Source organism: Schistocerca americana, chromosome X (assembly GCF_021461395.2).
Source record: "Schistocerca americana isolate TAMUIC-IGC-003095 chromosome X, iqSchAmer2.1, whole genome shotgun sequence".
Classification (NCBI taxonomy): domain Eukaryota; kingdom Metazoa; phylum Arthropoda; class Insecta; order Orthoptera; family Acrididae; genus Schistocerca; species Schistocerca americana.
In genome coordinates, this window is record NC_060130.1 from 312510848 (window position 1) to 312536678 (window position 25831).

At 43.7% G+C, this 25831-nt stretch overlaps 1 protein-coding gene and 1 non-coding gene across 2 annotated transcripts in view; one reads left to right on the top strand and one right to left on the bottom strand.

The window, feature by feature from the left end:
- The window catches only part of LOC124555767, a 225168-nt gene extending 206591 nt beyond the window's left edge, over positions 1-18577 (bottom strand). Inside the window, exons 1-2 of the mRNA XM_047129813.1 lie at positions 18499-18577; positions 10431-11420 (exon numbers count right to left, since the gene is read on the bottom strand). Of these exons, the coding sequence (XP_046985769.1) occupies positions 10431-10737 (307 nt within the window). The 5' untranslated portion in view covers positions 10738-11420; positions 18499-18577. The remainder of the gene's footprint in view (positions 1-10430; positions 11421-18498) is intronic.
- Trnat-agu lies at positions 5842-5914 on the top strand. Its single transcript has one exon. It is a non-coding gene; the product is annotated as a tRNA-Thr (tRNA).
- Positions 18578-25831: the final 7254 nt, after the last annotated feature.

The window sequence follows — 25831 nt, forward strand, 5'->3', positions numbered from 1 at the left end:
TGGATATTTTGACATTGGCCTCTCAATATGTATATTCCTTATTGTCGTTTCTTGTTACCAATATTAGTTTATTCCCAAGAATAAGCAGCTTTCACTCGGTTAATACTCGGCAGAAATCAAACCTCCATTTGGATCGGATTTCCTTAACTCTTGTGCAAGAAGGTGTGCAGTGTACTGCTGCATCCATTTTCAATAAGCTGCCACTCGAATTCAAAAATCTTAGCAGTAATCCACGTGCTTTCAAATCGAAACTGAAGAGTTTCCTCATGGTTCACTCCTTCTATTCTGTCGAGGAGTTCCTTGAAAAATTAAGGTGATTCTTATTGTATTGCTTATAGCGTTTACTTAAACTTATGGACTGACTTTTCTTTCAGGTTCATAAACATTTTATTTTTATCTGTTATTACTTTTATGTTGTAATTTCATGTACTGACACGTTCCATGACCTTGGAGATTTGCTCCTCAATTTGATCCTACGGAACTTGACGTGTAAATAAAAAAATAAAAATAAATGAGAATGTATTCTTCCTGAATTAGTCACCACGTTATTATGTCACAGAGCTCTCAGGAACCTGATACAATGATACTATTACACCAGCATTTAATCACGTAAGCCATGGCCCAGACAACCTACTTTGCTTGTTGAAAGATTGAAACGTTTAATTCAAGTTCAGAAAGTATGTGAATTGTGACGGTCCGTGAAACTCCCGTACATGAGAAAGTATTTTACACCGGCCTGATACAGAATCTTTCTCGTTAACTACGAAAATGTTTGGAGTTCCCGTTAGCGGAAAACTACGATTTAAGTAAATCTCTGTAAATCTGACAACGATTTGTAAAATTGCCCTGTCTGTTTCATGAAATCTCAATATCTCCAATATGATGCAAATATTCCGCATGTGGTGTTCCACAACAGTTACACTAAGAATGAATGACATGATTTTTTTATCCATTACAGCTGCTACTTAGAATTTTTATATCATTTCATAGCCGGCCACTGTGGCTGAGTGGTTCTAGGCGCTTCAGACCGGAACCGCGCTGCTGCTACGGTCGCAGGTTCGAATCCTGCCTCGGACATAGATGTGTGTGATGTCCTTAGGTTAGTTAGGTTTAAGTAGCTCTACATCTAGGGGACTGATGACCTCATGTGTTAAGTCCCATAGTGCTTAGAGCCAGTTGAACCATTTGAATATCATTTCATACTTGTTATGATCATCAAGAATATCTTCAAGCAGTACCTGCATTCTAGCGTCGACATCCACTGATCAGCCAGAACATAATGACTAGCTACCTAATATCCGGTATGTCCACCTTTGGTACGGATAACAGCGGCAACGCGTCGTGGCCTAGAAGCAGTAAGGTCTTGGTAGGTCACTGGAGGGAGTTGGCACAACATCTGCACACGCAAGTCAGCTAATTCCCGTAAATCCTAGGGAGGGGGGGCGATGAGCTCTGACGCCACGTTCAATCACATCCCAGATGTGTTCGATCGGGTTCACATTTGGCGAACTGGAAGACCAGCACATCAACTGGAACTCGTCGCTGTGTTCCTCAGACCACTCCATCACACTCCTGCCTTGTGACATGGCATATTATCCTGTTGAAAAATGTCACTACCGTCGGGAAATATAATCGTCACGAAGGGGTGTTCGTGGTCTGCAACCAGTGTACGATAGTCCTTGGCCGTCATGGTGCCTTGCAAGAGCTCCACTGGACCCATGGTTGCCCACGTGAATGTTCTCCAGAACATAATAGAGCCGCCGCCAGCTTGTCTCCGTCCCGCATTACAGGTGTCAAGGAGCTGTTCCCCTGGACGACGACGGATTCGCGCCCTCCCATCGTCATAATGCTGAAGGTAGAGCATGCAACACTGTTTCACTGCACCAACGTCCAGTGACGATCGTCACGTGCCCATTTCAGTCGTAGTTGCCGAAGTCGTGGTGTTAACATTGGCACATGCATGGGTCATCGTCTGCGGATGCCCATCGTTAGGACTGTTCGCTGCACTTTGTATTCAGACACACTTGTACTCTGCCCAGCGTTTAAGTCTGATGTTAGTTCCGCCACAGTTCCCGTGTCCTGTTTTACAAGTCTGCTCACCCTACGAAGTTCGACATCTGTAATGAGGGGTGCCACCCCAACTCCACGACGTCTGGACGCGGTTTCACCTTTGTTTCGCCCCGCATTGAAGACACTCAACACTGCTCTCCTCGAACACCCGACAAGTCGTGCAGTTTCCGAAATGCTCGTTCCTAGCCTTCGGCCCACCACAATCTGCCTTCAGTCAAACTCGGAAAGGTCGCGTGCATTCCCCATTCTACACGCGGACAGCACGCTCACTAATACCACATCGACATGCACGTTGCGTGTTTCTGACTAGCAGTCATTCCTCGACAGGTGACGCTGCTATCGCCTGCGCGGGTTTATACCGATATTAAGTTGGTGGTCATAATCTTCTGGCTGATCAGTGTAAGTAACTAACCCGGTTCAAATGGCTCTGAGCACTATGGGACTCAACTGCTGAGGTCATTAGTCCCCTAGAAAGTAGAGCTAGTTAAACCTAACTAACCTAAGGACATCACAAACATCCATGCCCGAGGCAGGATTCGAACCTGCGACCGTAGCGGTCTTGCGATTCCAGACTGCAGCGCCTTTAACCGCACGGCCACTAACCCGGAATCCACGTATAACATACTTACGCTAGATATTTGGCGATCTGCCAAAACATTACGACTCTGTGTACTTCATGAATGACATGAAGGTAATACCTATACAGGGTGATTTTGCTAAATGAGGGCCGGCCGCTGTGGCCGATCGGTTCTAGGCGCTTTAGTCCGGAACTGCGCTGCTTCTACGGTCGCAGGTTCGAATCCTGCCTTGGGCATGGATGTGTGTGATGTCCTTAGGTTAGTTAGGTTTAAGTAGTTCTAAGTCTAGGGGACTGATGATTTCAGATATTAAGTCCCATAGTGCTTAGAGCCATTTGAACCATTTTTTGCTAAATGAGGAAAAACTGCAGGTAATGACCAGTGAGATGATAAGGAGCAAAAAAGATCATATGAGCATATGGCCAGAAATGGGTTCCAAGGCAAGTACACCCATTTTTCCGGCCAGGGTGGCCGAGCGGTTCTAGGCGCTTCAGTCTGGAACTGCGCGACCGCTACGGTCGCAGGTTCGAATGCTGCCTCGGGCATGGATGTGTAATGTTCTTAGGTTAGTTAGGTTTAAGTAGTTCTAAGTTCTAGGGGACTGATAACCCCAGATGAGATACAAGATGTCTGACAGTGTTATTTCAAGGACTGAAAGTAGGCATGATAACACAGTAGGCAAGTGGGAGTTTTCTGTCTGTGGTAGTGTTTTAGCTCCACACTCGAGAAGGCAGCAATGGTGTCCATGATGCTGGTGCGCCTACACATCGGTACTAGGGTGCTCGTTCCACTTCATGTCGCTTTGCAACGTTACGGTTAGATTTGTAGGATGTGAGGTCCGCATAACTGGTGGACCTCACATCCTACAATTTTAACTGCAAACACGGTCAACACAAGAAGCTACAAATCCAAATGATGAATATTACGTTTAGATATTTAATGGAAGCTACTGTGTAAAGCAGCATACCGCTAATACAATAAAAATTTACATTTAAATGTCGTATGGTACTGTTGTCTGGAATGTCTCACGGGGTGGGTCGAGCCGCCTGCCGGAAAGTGTGTTGTGCTCCCTCCACGCACAGTGGCCGCTTTCCTTGTGGTTTCGTGAGATTTGTGTAGTAATGTGTATTTATCAAGTGTGGTTAGTGCGATGGATGCGTGTGTAGTGTAGCGTTGTATATGTGTTCTGCGAAGATGAAAGAAGTTAGAGGGTGAAACCCAATCGAGGCACGTAGCCAACTCCTCTCGAATAGCATGAAAAGTGTCACCGATCTTAACGTCCACATCCGAAGGACAAATCACTGTTAACAGTGTCACGTGCCCTCACTTTATGAGACACTGCGGAAATATTTGGAATTTAATCCAGGATATTGGAGCAAAGAGTCGACTACGGAGGCGGATACGAATACTGTTTCCGAACATTACACTATTCTTTTTCCTGTTCATGTGAATTAACTTACACGTTCCAGCATTTAGAGCAAGCTGCCATTCATAACAATATTCAACGCGGATAGTTGCTCATTTACTGTTTACTGACAGATGAAACTGTGACTGTTAAAATGTTTCTTCCTCCAGTTACAGCAGCATAGCATTCGTTGTAATGGTAACGTGGTCACGGAATGAGTATAGGTTGGGGAAGGTCCTCGGTTCCTCGATCGAACTGGAGGCTCGTCGCGGTGGTTGGTACGGCCATAACACATGAAAAAGTTGCTCACATGTATAGAAGGAAGTGCCCAGATGGAGGAAACAGTGTATACCGTACATGCTTAGCTAGCAGAAACTGCTGCAGTTCGGAATTTTCGGTCAGGTGAACAATTACAGTGTACACAATCAGGTAAAAAGTATCCGGACATTATAGCGGACATTAATAAAGAGTGAGTCCACCCTTCGCCTTTCTGACTGCTTGAGCTGTGCTGGAGACACTCTCAATGAATCATATGAATGTCTGTGGAGAAATCGAGAATTCTTCCTCAAGAACTGAAACCGGAGAAGGAAGTGATGTTGGAAGCTGGGGTTTGGAGCGAAGTCGATATAATTTACCCAGTGTTCCACTGGATACAGGTCAGGATTCTGGGAATGCCACCATTTCAGAAATGTTATTATCCACAAATCATTGGCTCACAGGTGCTACTTTATGATAAGAGCTACGGTCGCAGGTTCGAATCCTGCCTCGGGCATGGATGTGTGTGATGTCCTTAGGTTAGTTAGGTTTAAGTAGTTCTAAGTTCTAGGGGACTGATGGCCTCAGAAGTTAAGTCCCATAGTGCTCAGAGCCATTTGAACCATTTATGATAAGATGCACTGTCATGCTGATACAAACAATAATGTCTCCGAACTGTTCCTCTACAGTACACAGTAGACAGCGCTTTAAAGTGTGTTCATATCCTTCCACATTTATCATTCTCTTAAGAGTAACAAGGGGACCACACCCTAGCCACTAAAACAATCCATACCGTGACACTAATTCCTGTGCACTTCACTTTCGGCACTACACATGATGGCAGGTAATGTTCTCCAGGCATTCGCCAAACCCAAATCCTTCCATCGGATTGTCACAGCGTATAGCTCAATTCCGTGATTCATCACTCCACATCAGTTGTTACCACCAATCCATTGTCCAGTGGCGTCGCTCCTTAACTCACCTCAAGCGTCGCTTAGCATTGCCTACAGAAATGTGCGGCTTATGAGGAGCTGCTCGACCACTGTACTCCGGTATTTTTACCTCTCAACGCAAAGGTATTGTGCTAACAGGACTTCTGATAGCGCTTAGGATCTCACGGGTGGCTTCTTCCGCTGGTTTCATTCAGTTTACTACAAACACCATCGATAACGATAACGTTGGAAGCTGAAGAAGTGAATTAAGATTTGTGCTACGGCCGGGACTCGAACCCAGGTCTTCTTGCTTACTAGACAGATATGCTGACAATTACACCGCCAGAACATTATGGTGAACAAAGCTGCACGAACTACCCAAGTCAAACACCCTCCCCTACACAAACTCCAATTCACATCTCCCCTTATATTGTCACTATTACCAGGGTTCTCCGACATTGGAATAGCACCCCAGCATTGGACGTAAGGGGGGATGCTGTACTACATGTGATCGTATAGATCTTAAATTTTCCCTAAGACATTTAAGTCTCTAATTTATCTATGATAACGTTGGAAGCTCAAGAAGTGAATTCAGATATGTGCTGTGGTGGTGTAGTGGTCAGCATATCTGCCTAGTAAGCAAGAAGACCCGGGTTCGAGTCCTGGCCGCTGCACAAAATTTAGTTCACTTCTTCAGCTTCCAATGTTATCGTAGATAAATTAGAGGCTTAAATGTCTCGGGGAGAATTTAATTCAAGATCTCTATCATCGATAACGTTCAACAGTCCCTGTCCATCAGCACACAAGCTCTGTCTGGTATTGGTTTAGGTAGGTATGATTATTGCCTTGTGTTTCCACTTCACCATCACATGGCAAACAATCGATTTGGCAGCTTTTAGAAGGGTTGAAATGTCCCTGACGAATTTGTTATTGAGGCGACATCCGATTACTAGGCCACACTGGCAGCCACTGATCTGCCCTGAGCGATCCACGATGCTGCTACTGCTTCTCTACCGACAGTAGAATAGTCCACGCCTCGTCTTATACCGACGGGTTCACCTCTCGTAACATCTAGTAGTCAGTTCCGCATTACATAGAGGTGTCCGGTTGATATTGATCAGCTATTGTACATTAATTCGCTAATTTAAATCAGTTTACGTTGGAGAATCGACAACCTATTTCTCGAAAGTCTCTGATGGTGTCTCCCGTGGTAGGAGACGAAACATCAGCCACAAAAGTATACCAAACTATCAGAAATACGATACCGTCTAGGATCAATGTTTTCAGTTTAGGACGCCTAACATCTACATTTACATCTACAGCTACATGATTCCTCTGCAGTTCATACTGCAGCGGTCGCAGGTTAGAATCCTGCCTCGGGCATGGATGTGTGTGATGTCCTTAGGTTAGTTAGGTTTAAGTAGTTCTAAGTTCTAGGGGACTGATGACCTCAGATGTTAAGTCCCATAGTGCTCAGAGCCATTTGAACCATTTTTTTCATACTGCAGAGTGTTAATAGAACCACTTTCAGGATATTTCTCGATCATTCCATTCTCAAATAGCATGTGGGAAAAATGAGCACCTAAATCTTTCCGCGCGAGCTCTGACTTCTTTTATTTCGTTAGGATGATCATGTCTCCCCACGTAGGTAGGGGGCAAAAAACTATTTTGGCTTTCGCAGGAGGCGGTGGATAAAATTTCGTGAAAGTATCTCACCGCAACGAAAAATGTCTCTGTTTTAGTGATTTCTGTCCCGATTAGTTTATCATATCAGTGACACTTTCTATCCTAGTTTGCAATCACAAAAAACAGCTGTCGTTTTTTTAACTTTTTCGATGTCCTCCGTCAATCCTAATTGCTGAGGAACCCGTACCACGCAGCAATACTCCAGAAGAAGACGGACAAGCGCAGTGTAGACTGTCACTTCAGTAGATGTGGCATATATTCTAAATGTTCTGCCAATAAAGCGTAGTCTTCTGTTCGCCTTCCACACAACTTCTTCCGATTTATAATTATGAAGCTAGAGGTTTGTAACAAACTTCATTAGGAATTGAACATGTCTAAGAACAAAAACCTGAGAAACACTAGAAGACTATAATGCCCAGGGAGGAGCGTGTTCGTTTACTGTTTTCCGGCATTAGACGGATTTGTATCTGGTTGCCATGTTTCTTTCTCTAGCTGCAGCGATGTAAGAGCCATTGTTATGGCAACGTAGCCAGAAATCAATTTAGGTTTGGGGAGTGCTCTCGATTCTCCGATTGTACTGAAGGCTCCTCGAGTTTGTTAGTACGGCCGCAACACAGGGAAACGTTGCTAACCGGCCTCGAAGGCAATTTCCCGAGTGGAGACATCCGTGCACCCTGTACTAACACAGTTAGCAGAAACTGATGCAGTTCGCCATTTTCGATGAGTTGAATAAGTACGACGTACATCGATCAACTTTTTTATAAGTTTACATTTGAGAATCTATTGCCAACATCTCCACAGCCTCTGATGAAGCCTTCTGCGGTAGGAGACGAAACGTCAGCCACAAAAATATGCCTTATGCCACGAACCATCTCCCACAAATCACATGTCCTCAAAGACCAAACTACTCAGTTTGAGACCTCTAACACTCTATAGTTCTGACACTAGAAGTGTGAGACAATTTACGTTAGCAAATTAAGCACTGTAAGAATAGAAACCTGAGGAACGCACTAAGATCACAATGCCCAGGTAGATGCTGGTTCATTTACTGTTTCCTGACGTTGGACAGAATTGTGATTAGTTACAATGTTTCTTTACACATACATATGTGTGGTAGGGAGTTCCTGTGACTGTCTGTTTAGTATATAAATAAAAACACAACCACACACCAAATTTTTAAGATTTTATTTCCTACGCATTTAGGAGGCTTTCCTTCATCATCAGTTGGCAGTTCCAGTGCTTAGCTCAGGTACACTGCTCCTGGGAATCCAGTTATGCTGAAATATCTGTGCGTTTTCGTTGCGTACTTTCCCGGAAAGAACAGCATTTGGGGTTAACACATTCCCTGTGTACAAGTCTCTTTTGTAAGTTTGTAAACAGTGAGTGTGTTGAGTTCAAATGCAGTGCTCTTCAGGAAAGTACACAACGAACATGCACACGACCGTAGATATTTCAGCATCATAAGCGTTGGATCCAGGGTTCGGTTCTGCGGAAGGGGGGCACAGTCTCTTTTTCCCTCTTTCTTCCCCCCCCCCCCCCCCCCCCCCCAGTCCCTCCCAAATATGATTTACTGTCATTTCCTCATTTAATGTTCCACAGATGTCTAGGATTTTAATAATAATAAAATATATAACATGGCATATGGATGAAGCGACCTACAAAGAGCTGTACCAGCACACTGACAGACTAACAGTCGCGATCAGAAAACGCAGATTAACTTTCTATGGGCACATACAGAGAATGGACAACAACCGACTTACAAAGAAAATTTTTGATGTAGTAAACAGCTCAAGCAAGAAAACAAACTGGTATCATGAAATAGACGAAGACTTAAGGCAGATAGGGATCAACAGGCAAATGATAGGAGACAGGAAATACTTCAGAAACAAAGTTAGGAGTGCAAAATTTATTGTAAAGGAGAGAAAGAAGAAAGGAACATTATGGACAGAGCAAAGGAAACAGGAGCACAGCCAAAGGATGAAGAGATTTTGGGAAGAGAAGAGGAAGAAAGGAAAGAAGTGAAAATTGTGTCATCATGTGATTTTCGAGTTCAAACACTGTCCATAAGGGCAACAATGAAATGAATGAATGAATGAATATAACATGTTTTAATATCATGGTAATAATTGAAACTTCCTGATTGATTTAAACTGTGTTCCGGGCCGAGGCACGAACCTGGGACCTTTCTCATTCGCTCGCAAGTGCTCTATCAACTGAGCTACTCAAGCACGGCTCGCGACCCACACTCACAGCTGTATTTCCGCCAGTACCCCACCTCCTACAGCAAGTTTGGAAGTTAGGAGTTGAGGTACATGCGGAAGTAAAGCTGTGAGTGTGAGTCGTGAGTCGTGCTTGGATAGTTCAGTTGGAAAAACTTATGTGGTCTGTTCGATAGTGTTCTGTGGCTACGTTTCTTCTGCGTTTGTTTGGTGGGTGGCACTCTTTATTTAGACTGTTAATATACATTTTGACGAACTAAGTGAAGAAAGCCACCCAATCGACCAAACGTGAAGGCGCCAGGACCCAAAGAGATAAGAAATTAAAAATAAATAAATAAAATGGCGGAACACTTGCCCGCGAAAGCCAAAGGTCCCAGGTTGGAGTCTCGGTTCGGCACACACTATTGATCTAACAGGTCCGGTCGGAATGGCAGAGCGGTTCTAGCGCTTCAGTCTAGAACCGCGCGACCGCTACGGTCGCAGGTTCGAATCCTGCCTCGAGCATGGATGTGTATGATGTCCTTAGGTTAGTTAGGTTTAAGTAGTTCTAAGTCTAGGGGACAGATGACCTCAGCAGTTAAGTCCCATAGTGCTCAGAACCATTTGAACCATTTGATCTAACAGGAAGTTCCAAAATAGTGCACACTCCGCTGAAGAGTCAAAATTCATTCTGCAACTATAATAATTTGTTAACAAAACTGGTCAGTACAGTGTTTTTCAAAATGGTTCAAATGGCTCTGAGCACTATGGGACTTAACATTGGTGGTCATCAGTCCCCTAGAACTTAGAACTACTTAAACCTAACTAACCTAATGACATCACACACATCCATGCCCGAGGCAGGATTCGAACCTGCGACCGTAGCGGTCACGCGGTTCCAGACTGAAGCGCCTAGAACCGCACGGCTACACCGGCCGGCTACAGTGTTTTTGCTTGTTGGGCGGGAATCCCCTATGCCCCGCCCCCACCTCCCTGGGATCCGCGGATGCAAGATCTTTGGTTTTCTAGGGTCACTGACTCTGAGCTAAACGCCGGAATTGCCACCCGATGATGGAGCAAAGCATCCCAAACCTTTCGTAGAGAAATAAAATGAAGCGACTGTTTATACTGTGTTTATATTTATATTATAACGTTTGATCCTCCAGTTGCAGCGAAGTAAGATCCGTTGTTACAGCGACGTTATCAGCGAAAGCGTGTGTGTAGGAGAAGGTCCTCGCTTCCTCGGTCCAACTCGAGTCTCCTGGGGACGGTTGGCACGGTCGCAAGACAGGAAAATGTTGCTCACCTGCCTCGAAGGCGAGCGCCCAGGTGGAGGAGAGCGAGCAAATCTCGAAGCCGAAAGTGCCGGCGACGGCGATCCAGTCGACGTCGACCGGCGGCCCGGCGGCGGAGCAGGCGAAGGCGTCGGCGAGGTGCGGCAGCGGCAGCGCCCGCTCGTGGCGCGCGCACAGCGAGTACAGCGCCCCGCACCAGTGCGGCTCCACGCTGAACGACAGCATGGCGAACTGCGCGCCCGCCGCCTCCAGGCGCCACGCGTCGCCCGCCACCCGCACCTCCAGGCCCAGGCCGCCCCCGCAGTCGCACGAACGCATCCGCGCACACGCCCCGCACTCCCCGTGCACCTCCACCGCAGCCACGGACGCGCCGACCGCTACCGCCGACTGCACAACTCGCCGAGCAGCTGGCACGAGCAAACGCTGGGCCGAGGTTGCGCACTCGACCTGACGTTAAGGTACTGGCGCGGGCAACCGCTTTAACTGTGCGCAGCTTGTGCGAGGACGGCAGCGGGCAGCAGCAGTCGTACTTTCGTACAGCGATCGACGATGGACAGCGATAAATGACGCGCTGCCTTTCTTTCTCCACAAGCCGAAGCACGCGACATTGCTTCCGACACTCAAATAACACCAGCCGAAGAGAGAAATCAGTACGCACCCACAATCCAGTTTAAATGGGGCGAAATTTTGATGGTTCGAAGGCTATCTGCTGTCGCATTTCTCACTCACGCTGATAAAATTTTTATTTGTGATGTTAGGGACTACACAAAGTATACTGACTCACAACACGATAGCGGAGTTCACTCTACTCGCGATTCTAAATACATAAACAAGAGACCACTAATTGAACTAAGGTGTTATTGCTTTACGACGATTATTTCTCGTATCTTGCTATTTAACTACCGATAAGTTCACTCTGAAGTCTTAAAATACAACACACGATCACTGCACTCATGTTTCCGGTCCATGTAGTTTTGCGAAGACATGTGATCCGTTGATCTCTACGAACAGGAAAAAGAAAGAGAACTCAAATTAAAACAGTTTCTAGCAATACTGGAAAACAAACAGCATATTTACAATATAAGGAATTCCCATTGCTTGAAACAGCTTATTTATTTTCCCGTAAAATATACCGACTTTAATATCCTTGCGTATTTAAAATATAATTTAGATGCAAGGCAAAATTGCTAGACTCTGGCATATACATATATTATGGTAGCGATAATGGGATTTCTTCATAACTCGTGCAACGAAACGAATGGAAAATGAAATAACAAATTCCATCCATCGCCCCATATTAGCGAATTTTACAAATTTCACATTGAGGTGACAGAAGTAATGTGATAGTGGTATGCACATACACTCAGTCACAAAAGTATTCGGACAGCACGTAACGGCGCATAATTTTGCAGTTTGCCGCATGAACAAATACAGAAATTGCGCTTTGTAATGTATTTGGGACTCTGGGTACGATGTCGCAACGTGAAACACGAAGAATTGTTGTTGGACATGTGTCTGTTACGTAATATTTCCTGAAAACGGCATGGGAAGGTGCAACAAAAGTATTCGGACAAAGGCGGACAACGTGAGAGAATAGTTCATTCCGAGACACACAGAGGGTGAAGCGACTGCAGTGTGTCCGACATTTCCGCGAGACGATAGCGATGATTAGTAAACACGTATCGCGAGCCTGTGCAGGTCGACGATGGGACGCAGAGGGAAGTGTTCTACGTTGAGCAAAGGCAACTTGTCGTTTATCATCACGCGAAGGGGAAAACCTGCAGGGAAATTGCCGCAATAGTGAACATGAAGAAAAGTACAGTTCACGACATTATTAAACGGTTCGAGAAAGAAGATCGATTGGAATTCCGTTGCAGTACAGGACGGCCACGGACATTTTCACAGAGAGATGAACGAGTGATTGTGCGAAAGGTACAGCAGAATCCGAAAATATATGCCACACGAATTGCAAGTGAGGTGGAGGGAGACCTCGGTATAAAAGTTCATCCCGAAACTGTGCGGAGAGTACTACGACGATCGCAGTACCGTGGTCGAGTGGCACGGCGAAAGCCATTCATAAACGCAGTGAACCAGAAGAAACGTATGCAGTTTGCGAGGGAATACGCCGAATACGATCAGGCTTGGTGGAATCGGGTGATATTTTGCGACGAATGTAAATTTACATTATGGCAAAGCGACAGAAAGGCAAACGTGTGACGAAAGACCAATGAAGAGCTGAATCCCAGGAACCTCAAACCAACAGTAAAGTTTGGAGGTGAGAGCATCATGGTGTGGGGATGCATGTCCGGCAATGGTGTGGGTGATTTAGTGTTCATTGATGATACGATGAACAAGGAAGCGTATTTGAATATACTGCGAGGACATTTGAAGCAGAGTGCACGACATCTAGGTATTGCGAACAACTTTCATTTTTATCAGGATAATGACCCCCAAGCATACCGCGCATATTGTACAAACGTGGTTGCTCTTCAAATTGCCTGAAAGCATTGCACCCCCCTCCCCAATCACCAGACCTTAACCCAGTCGCACATTTGTGGGATAAATTGAAACGGGCCCACCGCGTGGACAACATCTGTACGAAGGAGACCTTGAAAGAGAAACTGCGCCAAGAATGGGCAAATATAGGCCAAGATTTCACGAAAAAACTCGTGGAAAGTATGCCTAGTAGATTGGAGGAGGTATTAAAATGAAAGGTGGACCCACAAGGTATTGACATTTTCGTCATACAACTTATGAACATTTATTGGACAGGGTCCGAATACTTTTGTAGCAGCAGGGTGTGCAGAATGTTTCATTTTTGCTGTTAATTTTTCTGTTATTTATGTTTTGGAAACGAAATAATACAATAATTCTTTTGTAGTTAATGTTGTTACGCATATATATTGTTAATAAATATGTTTGGGTTTCATAGTCACTGTTTCTCGAGTACTCATTGTGAAACTTCCCACTGTCCGAATACTTTTGCGACTGAGTGTATACTGATGGCTGTAGTATAGCGTTCACAACGTGCATTGGCGGTGCTGTCATTTGCATCAGGTGATTCATGTGAAAAGGTTTCCGACGTGATTGTGGTCGCACGACAGGTATCGCCGGACTTTGAAAGCGGAATGGTAGTTGGAGCTACATGCATGGGACATTTCATTACGGAAATCGTTTGGGATTTCGATATTTCGAGATCCACAGCATCAAGAGTGTGCCGAGAATACCATATTTCAGGCATTACCTCTCACCACCGACAACACAGTGGCCGACGGCCTTCACTTAAAGACCGAGAGCAGCAGCGTTTCCATAGAGTAGTCAGTGCTAACAAATAAGCAGCGCTGCGTAAAATAACCGTAGAAATCAATGTGGGACGTACGACGAGCGTATCCGTTTGTAAAGAGGGGCGAAATTCTATCTACATCTACATCACATGGATACTCTGCAATTCACATTTAAGTGCCTGGCAGAGGGTTCATCGAACCACCTTCACAATTCTTTTTTATTCCTATTTCATATAGCGCGCGGAAAGAACCATCACCTATATCTTTCCGTACGAGCTCTGATTTCCCTTATTTTATCATGGTGCTCGTTCCTCCCTATGTAGGTCGGTGTCAACAAAATATTTTCGCATTCGGAGGAGAAAAATGGTGATTGGAATTTCGTGAGAAGATTCCGTCGCAACGAAAAACGCCTTTCTTTTAATGATGTCCAGCCCAAATCCTGTATCATTTCTGTGACATTCTCTCCCATATTTCGAGATAACACAAAACGTGCTGCCCTTCTTTGAACTTTTTCGATGTACTCCGTCAGTCCTATCTGATATGGAACCCGCACCGCGCAGCAGTATTCTAAAAGAGGACGGACAAGCGTAGTGTAGACAGTCTACTTAGTAGATCTGTTACTTTTTCTAAGCGTCCTCTCAATAAACGCAGTCTTTGGTTAGCCTTCCCCACAATATTTTCTGTGTGTTCCAAAAATGGCTCTGAGCACTATGGGACTCAACTGCTGTGGTCATAAGTCCCCTAGAACTTAGAACTACTTAAACCTAACTAACCTAAGGACATCACACACATCCATGCCCGAGGCAGGATTCGAACCTGCGACCGTAGCGGTCGTGCGGTTCCAGACTGTAGCGCCTTTAACCGCTCGGCCACTCCGGCCGGCTCTGTGTGTTCCATCCAATTTAAGTTGTTCGTAATTGTAATACCTAGGTATTTAGGAGAATTTACGGCTTTTAGATTAGACTGATTTATCGTGTAACCGAAGTTTAACGAATTCTTTTTAGCACTCATGTGGACGATCTCACACTTTTCATTATTTAGGGTCAACTGCCAATTTTCGTACCATTCAGATATCTTTTCTACATCGTTTTGTAATTTGTTTTGACCTTCTGATGACTTTATTAGTCGCTAAACGACAGCGTCATCTGCAAACAACCTAAGACGGCTGCTCAGATTGTCTCCCAAATCGTTTATATAGATAAGGAACAGCAAAGGGCCTATAACACTATCTTAGGGAACGCCAGAAATCACTTCTGTTTTACTCCATGACTTTCCGTCAATTACTACAAACTGTGACCTCTCTGACAGGAAATCACAAATCCAGTCACATAACTGAGACGATATTCCGTAAGCACGCAATTTCTCTACAAGCCGCTTGTGTGGTACAGTGTCAAAAGCATTCCGGAAGTCCAGAAATACGGAATCGATCTGAAATCCCTTGTCAATAGCACTCAACATTTAATTTGAATAAAGAGCTAGTTGTGTTTCACAGGAACGATGTTTTCTAAACCCATGTTGACTGTGTGTCAATTGACAGTTTTCTTCGAGGTAATTTATATTGTTTGAACACAATATATGTTCCAAAATCCTGCTGTATATCGACGTTAACGATATGGGCCTGTAATTTAGTCGATTACCCTAAATTTGGAGTTAATAGGCTATGACAGCAGACGACCGAAGCGAGTGCCTTTGCTAACAGCACGATATCGCCTGCAGTGCCTCTCCTGTGTACGTGACTATATCGGTTAGACGCTAGACTACTGGAAAACCGTGGCCTGGTCAGATGAGTCCCGATTTCAGCTGGTAAGAGCTGATGCTAAGGTTCGAGTGTGGCGCAGAACCCACGAAGCTATGGGTCCAAGGTTTCAACGAGGCGCTATGCAAGCTGATGATGGTTCCATAGTGGTGTGGGTTCTGTTTACATGGAATTGACTGGGTCTTCTAGTCCAGCTGAACCGACCGTTGACTGGAAATGGTTATGTTCGGCTACCTGGAACTTCGTGTTCCGAAACAACGATGGAATTTTTATGGACGACAATGCGCTACGTCACCGGGCCACCATGGTTTGCGATTGGTTTGAAGAACATTCTGGACAATTCGAGCGAAGGATTTGACTACCCGGATCGCACGACATGAATTCCGTCGAACAGTTTTCGGGACATAATCGAGATGTCAGTTTATGCACAAAATCCTGCACCGGCAACACTTTCGCAAATATGGACGGCTACAGAGGCAGCATGTCTCAACATGTTTGGAGGCGAATTTCAACGACCTGAGTCCATACCACGTTGAAGTGCCGCGTTACACCGGGCGAAAGGAGCTCCGACACGGTGTTAGGAAGTATCCCATGACTTTTGTCACCTCATTGTATCAGTCAATGTACATTTCTAATCACAGCTACATCTTCAAGGCTTTAGCTATTTGCTGAAGAATCTCCAACACTATGGATAGTAGTATCTGTTGGAGTTATAATTAAGTCAAATCGAGAATCGCGTAAAAATGACGTTTCAACATGCAAACACAAGAAATATTTTACACTGATCGTATACGTACAGGTTGTCCCAGGAGGAATGATCAATATTCAGGTATGTGACAGGAACGATTATTCGAAGCAAAAAGTTCAGTAAACATGGGCTCTAACACGCATACCTTAGGAGCTATGAACACTGTCTCAGTAGATGTGTTTCACAGTAGCGAAGATAAACAAGTGCTTACGGCTCTTAAGGCATGCATTTTTAGAGCCCATATTTACCATCCTTTCTTGCTTGGGATGGTCGTTCCTGCCAAATCCCTGAATACAGGTCATTCCGTCTGTGACACCCCACTTTTTGACGCGTTTTCCCTGCATATGATTCCAAATTCTTCCTCATGTTAATTACACATCACACGCATAAAATACTGTTAGGTGAATCTGCATAGTATATAACACAGAAAAAATTACATTGCAAAGTCATACACGGTGAAACAACACCTTTCATGGATACGGTGTACGAAAAATTGAAAAAGAGATCTTAAATCGCACCTCGACAAGAAAAGTGACACAAATAAAAAAACGGCAATTTTTAGTTCTTGTCACTGAAAAATACGTGTGAAGTGTCCCCACGTGCACGAAAAATGTCACGTCTCTGTCACACAGTTTTTCCACTTCAGGGCAGTTGTGTCAGTTTTGTTGCAGGCTATACTCCATGATTCGGCAGGGCAAGAACAGTTTCACTTGAGCTTTGCTACTGGCAGTTGTGCATGGGTCATTCAAGGGGAACGACGCGTTGTGAGTTGTGGAACTTCTCGTGTGTAAGGTAAGTTGAATGTAATTTTTAATATCACTGATTATTACAATGTCTGTGTTTCTGCAGTATCATTGATTATTGCAATGTCTGCATTTATGCAGTGTCTGTATGTTACATTACAATGTCTGGAGGAACAGACCCTGTTTCGACAATTACAGCTGTCGTAAATATCACAAAATTTCGTGCGTTGCAGCGTACAAGAAAAGAAACAGAAATTTCTTCTATCAAGGAAATTCATATTGAATCCCTTTTCTCGGCAAAAAGTATTTCTGCATTATACAAGCCCATTCATGAGTCTATGGTTTCGTAAATTGTGTTCCTTAGATTGTACGAACTGATGTTCATTATTAAATTCTATTAAGTTTCATAAATTACAATTCTGTATTTTGTATTTTTCTAATACAACAATTTCAACTTGTTTTTCAATTTTTATTTTTATTTGAAGACAAATTTTGCCTGATAGAGGTTCGAATGTCGTATTATTTAACTGCAAGTAAAAGAAAAATATTATTTGGGGTAGAAAAGTGGCAAAAGTATTACACAAGGGGTCATAACAAAAACGTAAAAGTTTTTAGGAAACCAAGGAAAGTGACACAACTGAAAGAATTAATTAATAATTACCTGGTAACACCTCACATTCGATGAGTACAGAACTACACGCCCACATTACTGTTGTATAGGTTATAATGTAACTTACTGCCCAAATTACTTACTTAAAATCTAAAGGACGCTTATATTATTTCAATGTAAGTTTCTTAGAATTCTTAAAGTTGATTTTTCTCAAGTATTGCATTTTTGAATTGTGTCACTGCTGTTGCCGGTGTGCGATACGTTACTTATGCTCTCGGAAGTAGTACGTTAAACCGCAACTTGTGCCATTTATCTATTTAAATTCACTATAACGTGTCACAGAAACGCATTTCTACGATAAAAATAATCATCTGAAGTCCTGAAGATGAAGCTGTATTTCCAATGATATTGGGAAATAAAATGCATCGACGTAACACAGCAGACAGAATTTTCCCTACATACTTTGCGTTAAACTCACTGGTCGCAGTGAATGAAAGCTGGCATTTTCGTACGAAGAATACTGTGGCAAGCATCTTCTGGCTACGAGTAACATAGTAAAGTCATACAGAGAAAAGATTTGACGGAAAATGCGCGAGGCACTGTGCAGCTATGCATACAGCAGTGTGACGGTTCTTTCAGGCGCCGTGCGCATGACCACTCTCTCGCTGACCCTGACCTTGACCTACAAAATAAGCTCGTCAGAAGGGTAATGCTTTTACAGTTCACGAAATGCACGTTAAGGCGTTCCACAGAAAAATAAACGTACGCCTTAAACCTGCTCTCGTTGCTACGTGCTCTAAATGCGAGAACTGTTCCCAAACAAAAGCGTGACAACTACTGTACGTATAGACTGCAACTAATACAGTACTGAGGATAGGGTGTGTTAGCTGCGCGGCGTAATGCGGGCGTGTTGTGGCACGTGTGTGCGAGCTACTTACAGAGCAGAGAGCGGAGTGAGTTGTGCGGTGCGGACGGACTCCACGGCGAGTCGCCGGCTGCGAGTGTGCCGGACTCGGCACGGCACAGCACAGCGCGCCATGTGCGATCAATAAATAGAACGGCCAGTCCCCACCAAAAATACCGCCGCGTCACCACCGGCCACCGGCAGGACTACCGGTGCCGGCTGACGGGCTCTTCTAGCACCCCTCCTACTCCTCATTACAAGTACACACAAATTCCGGAGGGCAACAATTCCAGTTTATCTGTGGCTGAGACCGCAAAAGCCGGTTCCAGAAATGAGCCGGAAACCCGCGGAGCACAAGTGTGGCACACTTACGATAAAGGGGAACGTAGGGTAGTATCGCGCACGTAAGCGTTTATGAAATTACAATATTTTCTGAAGGTTGTTCTAGACCATCCTTCACACTTTACAGTACTACGGTACGTTACTTAGTTTATATAACGACAAGTCGTTGTTACGAAAACTCTCGAGAAGTATTTGACCGATTCACATCTACACGGTAGTCTAATGATAATTCAAACAGGCATAGGCTATATACGTTTCTATATACCGGGTGATCAAAAAGTCTGTATAAATTTGAAAACTTAATAAACCACGGAATAATGTGGATAGAGAGGTAAAAATTGACACACATGCTTGGAATGACATGGGGTTTTATTAGAACAAAAAAAACACCCCATATTGCTAGACGGGTGAAAGAACTCTTGCACGCGTCGTTTGGTGATGATCGTGTGCTCAGCCGCCGCTTTCGTCGTGCTTGGCCTCCCAGGTCCCCAGCCCTCAGTCCGTGCGATTATTGGCTTTGGGGTTATGTTGAGGAATGATGGTGGACATATTGAGCATTTCCTGTAAAGAACATCATCTTTGCTTTGTCTTACTTTGTTATGCTAATTATTGCTATTCTGATCAGATGAAGCGCCATCTGTCGGACATTTTTTGAACGGTTGTATTTTTTTGGTTCTAATAAAACCCCATGTCATTCCAAGTACGTGTGTTAATTTGTACTTCTCTATCTACATTATTCCGTGATTTATTCAGTTTTCAAAGTTATACTGACTTTTTGATCATCCGGTATATATGTGATATATAAAAACATTATTATCAAAAATCTCGGAAAGTTTATCTATTTACTTCCAATTTTTACATGTTATCCAAATGAATATCCAGACAGGGAGAGGTTATCGGACCGAGTGAGGTGGTGCAGTGGTTAGCACACTGGACTGGACTCGCATTCGGGAGGACGACGTTTCAAATCCGCGTCCGGCCATCCTGATTTATATTTTCTGTGATTTCCCTAAATCGCTCCAGGCAAATGCTGGGACGGTTCCTTTGAAAGGGCACGGCCGACTTCTTTCTCCATCCTTCCGTAATCTGATGGGACCGATGACCTCGCTGTTTGGTCCCCTCCCCCAAATCAATAGGCTATCAGGTTTTTTTAATTTATATATATATATATATATATATATATATATATATATATATATATATATATTAAAAAAACCTACTTACAGAGCAGAGAGCGGAGTGAGTTGTGCGGTGCGGACGGAAAGCAGTCCCTCCCATACGCTCCCTTCGGCACCACGCATATCGAGAGTGGTAGTGTTGGTCGTCCGAAAAATATTGTCATACTAATGAACTTTATTGTCATTGAGTAGTGGTTCGTTCCGCGCCATTTAACCTCTCGATCTTTTTTCATTATTACATTACATTTTTAGTTCTTTTTACTTTGTTATTGTTTTTCTTTTGTCTAGAACAATGCACAGTTCAGTCACTGGTGAGCCATTATCCACTTGGATTATATCTTCTGCTCCACAATGTCTTCAAATCGTAAGAAGGATTTGGATTTTTGGGGGAAGAGACCAAACAGCGAGGTCATCGGTCTGTAAGAAGGAACAAACGATTCATTATGGGGATAGTGAAATGGGAAGTAATACGTATCATAAAATCATGTGATCAAGATGCGAGGCGGGAAATTTTAAATATTATACGGTGAAACAAGGTTGACTACGTGCACGATTGTTTCTAACATTACGCAGGACTAAGCGGTCTCTTAGAGCGGCCAAATTTTAGGGGCGGCAAAGGGCGGGAAAAATTAATTTCAAATGAAACAGCAAAAAAACTGAGCAAATGAGAAGAAAAAATGAGAAACAAGGAATGCTGAAACATGGAATTACTTTGAAAAGCGTACGGAGCAGTTACTTAATAAATATTTGCCTACTTTGACGAAAGTGGACGTTGAAAAAGATGAGAATTATTTCACATTCTAAAATCATTTCAATGAAAACAGAAACGAAATAACACCACGATTACCGAAATGATCTAGTTTGATGCTTCAGCATGTTTCCCATCAGTATAACATCATTCCTAAATTCAAGGAACAATTAATTCACACCAGAAAATAGTTCCACACCTTTATTAGTTCATTTTCTTACAATTAAGTAAAATAAGTAATTAATGCAAAATTTCGTAGCACTAGTATATTCACTTGAGTTGTTTAAAATGTTGCTCACATCCTTCTTATTTCAATTATTTTGGAAAATTTCAAAACGTGAGAGGAAAAAATATGAAACTGAGGGCATTTGTTCTCCTCAACCAGTTTTAAGGAAATTGAGGACAAAGCATGAAAATTGAGAACTGTCTCGAGGAAATGAGGATTAGAAGATTTGCATTGTTGAGCCTCTGGATGTTGCTGCTGCTGGATGGCGAGGGAGGGGGGAGGGAATATCAGGGAGACCGCTGGTAGTAAAAATGAAGGGCCGTCATTTTTCGATTCTCGTACAGGATGGCAAAATGTCTAGCAACGGCCCTGCCTATGCTGACATTTCTGTACAATCTGTCTCAAAAATTTTAAATGTAGGTATTTCCATGAATGTATCCCCATTGTGCTCCTGCTAAAAAGCGTCCAAGATCTGAATTATATGAGCTTCACTGTGATTACTTGGATATGGATGTAATAAAAGACTTTATATTACATGCATGCAGATCATATTTTCACTGTAAGCTAGAAATAGTCTATAAACCCTCCCTGAATGACAACGTTTTAATTGACGCCTGGTGTACAGAAAAAGTATTTCATTGGTTGTATACACGGTATAAGTATGGATAAACTAATTACACAAAAATATGGTTCAAATGGCTCTGAACACTATGGGACTTAACTTCTGAGGTCATCAGTCCCCTAGAACTTAGAACTACTTAAACCTAACTAACCTAAGGACATCACAAACATCTACATCTACATCTACATCTATACTCCGCGAGCCACCTTACGGTGTGTGGCGGAGGGTACTTATTGTACCACTATCTGATCCCCCCTTCCCTGTTCCATTCACGAATTGTGCGTGGGAAGAACGACTGCTTGTAAGTCTCCGTATTTGCTCTAATTTCTCGGATCTTTTCGTTGCGATCATTACGCGAGATATATGTGGGCGGTAGTAATATGTTGCCCATCTCTTCCCGGAATGTGCTCTCTCGTAATTTCGATAATAAACCTCTCCGTATTGCGTGACGCCTTTCTTGAAGTGTTCGCCACTGGAGCTTGTTCAGCATCTCCGTAACGCTCTGCCCGAGGCAGGATTCGAACCTGCGACCGTAGCGGTCTTGCGGTTCCAGACTGCAGCGCCTTTAACCGCACGGCCACTTCGGCCGGCTTGCTCTGAGCACTATGGGAGTTAACATCTATGGTCATCAGTCCCCTAGAACTTAGAACTACTTAAACCTAACTAACCTAAGGACATCACACAACACCCAGCCATCACGAGGCAGAGAAAATCCCTGACCCCGCCGGGAATCGAACCCGGGAACCCGGGCGTGGGAAGCGAGAACGCTACCGCACGACCACGAGATGCGGGCGATTTGACAAAAACTGTCCTCCTTGTGTGCTATCATTTTCCACAGTATCATTTCTATGTCTCGAGTAGTTTAGGAGACATAAGGGATGTTGTGCATATTTCATTCTCGGGGCGTTCGATGGGGAGTGAACGCGCTAAATGCGATCCGTTTTCTCTAGATCGGAGACATGTAGAGACCTCCTCCCAAGTCTAAAGAAATATTCAATATGTTAGCTAAATTTTATTCACGGCAACGTATGGTGTAATATGCACCAAACGCAAAATCATAGCGATCCCTATTTTTCAGTGCAAGCTTTTCGAATTATGCGCACTGTCTTATTGAAATGTGGATATCACAATAAGTATGATCATTAGCGAGATGATGAGCACTTCACCACGAAGCTGACATATAACGCTACAAGTAACGCAAAAATCAATTAGTTTTACCAAATAGTCTGTAGAGTCGTTTGAGAAAGATTACAGAGTGCGTGCTTTGATTTTGACAGCGAAGCGCGTCGCCAACCGGCGCGAGTAAAGGATGTGTACGCATCTCAGTATGCGCAGAACCCGCGCGGCATGCGCGGAAAGTACTCATCGCGCAGTGCTGTCTGTCACTCCACACGTGCTATACGCGTCTCGGTTTGTGTTCAGCTTGACGTATCTGATAGCAGAAGCTGACGGCACGCCTGTAATATTGCTTTTATTAAATGGAGAGGGTCACAGGCCAGAGGGTGCAGCACTAGGCCGTAGCAGTGGAGACAGCGGAGCACAGCACGGCAATCGGCTACGACAGCATTCTGAGCCTCGGGCAACCCCGGAGGCGAGAAGTGCAAAGGAGAGATTTATAGCCAGCATTACGGATGCCTCGCAGTGCAGCGCGGCCGATGACCTGGATCAAGTGCAAGTGCTCAGTCCCTACACAACCCCGTATTGTCTCCGTGTGCGTAAGATTTCCAGTGAAGAGACGCTACCGAATGGACGATACCATTGGTGTTACTTTCTTGTATTGTCTTCCACCAATACTAAATTTTCAAAAAAAAATTAATATTCTCAAATTTTGTCTTTAAGGTTTTCTTAATTTTCACCTGTTACACTAAATAAGGCTGCTTAAAAAGCGAAAGATTAATGACTTTGCATATAAACAGAAATACTTTACTGTTAGTATGAACCTTTCGTATGCTTTGCTAACTTCGTTGGGGTCTGGTTTTCTTGGTATTTTCTTGCAGCTTCGAAAACAATATTCCAAGAAATTTGAAATGGACTTAAACTAAAAAAGATTGTAAAATATCATGACTTTTCTTAAACAGTTTATATCATGCATAGACAAACTTTGTAAGAATTATAAATTGGTAGGGATGCATGAAAGGGATGTGTGTACTCTTTTAAGATCTTGACACTGAGACTATTAATGACAATGTGAAAACGAGGGAGCCATTGCAATCGGTGATTAGATTTCTATTTATGGGATGTTTCCAGCACATTTTCGTCAGTTCTATTTTTTCTCCTTCTTTTTATTAGACTGGGAAACTTTTCTTACATTTTCGCAAATTTTTAATTCTTGCAGGTTTTGGAAACGTCTAGTGAGGGGATGTAAGGGTAAAAAGGTCGATTCTGTCCAAGCCAGATCGAATCAACCCTTACACATCTTTGGCCAGCGAGTTAACGTTGCTGATGGGGAATCTCCATTGTACTAGAAGGATGCTTCGTGGCACCAGCCATTTGATTTGGCGCATAAGTGAGTCAGTCCCACCTGAATCTTCGTGAAGAGAGGATGAAGAGTGTGGGCCTGGTACGTGTTCAGGAATAGAAGGCGTTAATTTGTGAAACTGAAATTATTTAATTAATCAGAGGATGATGTTGAATTATAGACGACTGTAAGGAAATTACCAGTAATGGCAAACTCGATTCAAAAAGTGTTGCTCATGAATGCGGCTGTAGATCGAATGTGATTGGGTTCCTAGAGATAATCTCGCTTGTAATTAAAGTACAATAAACTGAGTGTTGTTGAACAGGTGTGAACTTCAATTAACATGATCATGTTAAGGATAGTGTTTTGGTGGGCGTTTTCATTAATATAATACAAATTGTAGACAAGTATGTAGTAATTCCATGGAAATGTTTTGATCACTAATATTTATGACGCGTTTAGAGAAATAATGATCAGATACAACATGCTTAGGAAAGCTCATACAAGAAAGCAATGCAAGGAAAAAGAACAATCTCATGTGCAGTTACCGTTAGGCGTATTTTCAAAAGATGTTATTTTGAGACATCGCATGTTCAGACTTGTGTCGCAGCGAAAAATTAAAATATTGTATGAGAGTGTATCTGTTAAAGAACAGAATGACGTGTGTTGCGTGACGTTAGGTGTATTTTTTATATATACATGTATCTTCCACTGGTAAAGAGTGGCTGTATGACTCGTAATCTACGCTTTAGGTCTGTATTTTGCTTGTAAGCAGAGACTCGGTCATTTGAACAAAGAACAGTTTCACCTGGGCAAACGTAACAACAGAACAAGCAGCTAATTTACGTAAAATACGCATTACGTAAGTGTACTGCACCAGCTACGGATGGTTAGTACATCTGTTGGCAGATGACGGTACTTATCGATTCCACATCGTTTCCATAGTTACTAACTGGTGTCCTTCTTGCGAGTGAGAATTCATAATATCTTTGACTAATGGTGGAACGTACATCGGCTCCTTGGTTACCGAGTTGGTGTCCTACCGGCCGTCTTTGCCACGTTTAGGTTTACCAGAAGGCCCTGCAGAGGGCAGCCCGACCCTGAAATGAGTCCTGTCATTGGGTAGTGTCTATTTCCCTATTTTAACGCCTTTTATAACGCATGTCTCTATTTATAACATCAAAACATTCTTCGTTGTTTTCTCAAGGACCAAACTCCTAATAATCATACATGCTCTTCATACAATGTAATCAAGTCTCATGGCCATTGGCTACCAATCACTTTATACGAGAGACAATGGATGGGGCTTCTGCAACTTAATTACCAGCAGTTGAGATGTATGTAGCTCCCCCACACGGCTCCTGTACGAACTCACCCCTTTCCCCCACCTCCTCATTTTCCTTCAACATCTCCGTATCCTTTACACTGTCCGCAGGCTTCATACCCCCCCACTCCATGGTTTCCTCCTTCCTCTCCACCCCCGCCCGTTGCCGCTCCTCCATCGCTGTATCCCTCCCTCTCTCCACCTCCACACCCTCCATCTCCTTCATCAGGGCAATTTCCAGTGCCTCCCCCTCCCGGACCAGCCCACGCAGATCCTCTCAGGTTTTTATTCGGTATCAGTGTGCTATGTTAGTGTTGTGTTTCGTTGCCGTTCTACAGTGTCATCTAGTGATGTGGGTTTTAATTGTGTGCTCAACCTGTTTATTGTCCATGACAGTTCCTTGCTACGCTGCCTGTGATGTGGCTGATTTACTCGTTCTACAGACTTTTATGCTCCGGCTGTACTTTGC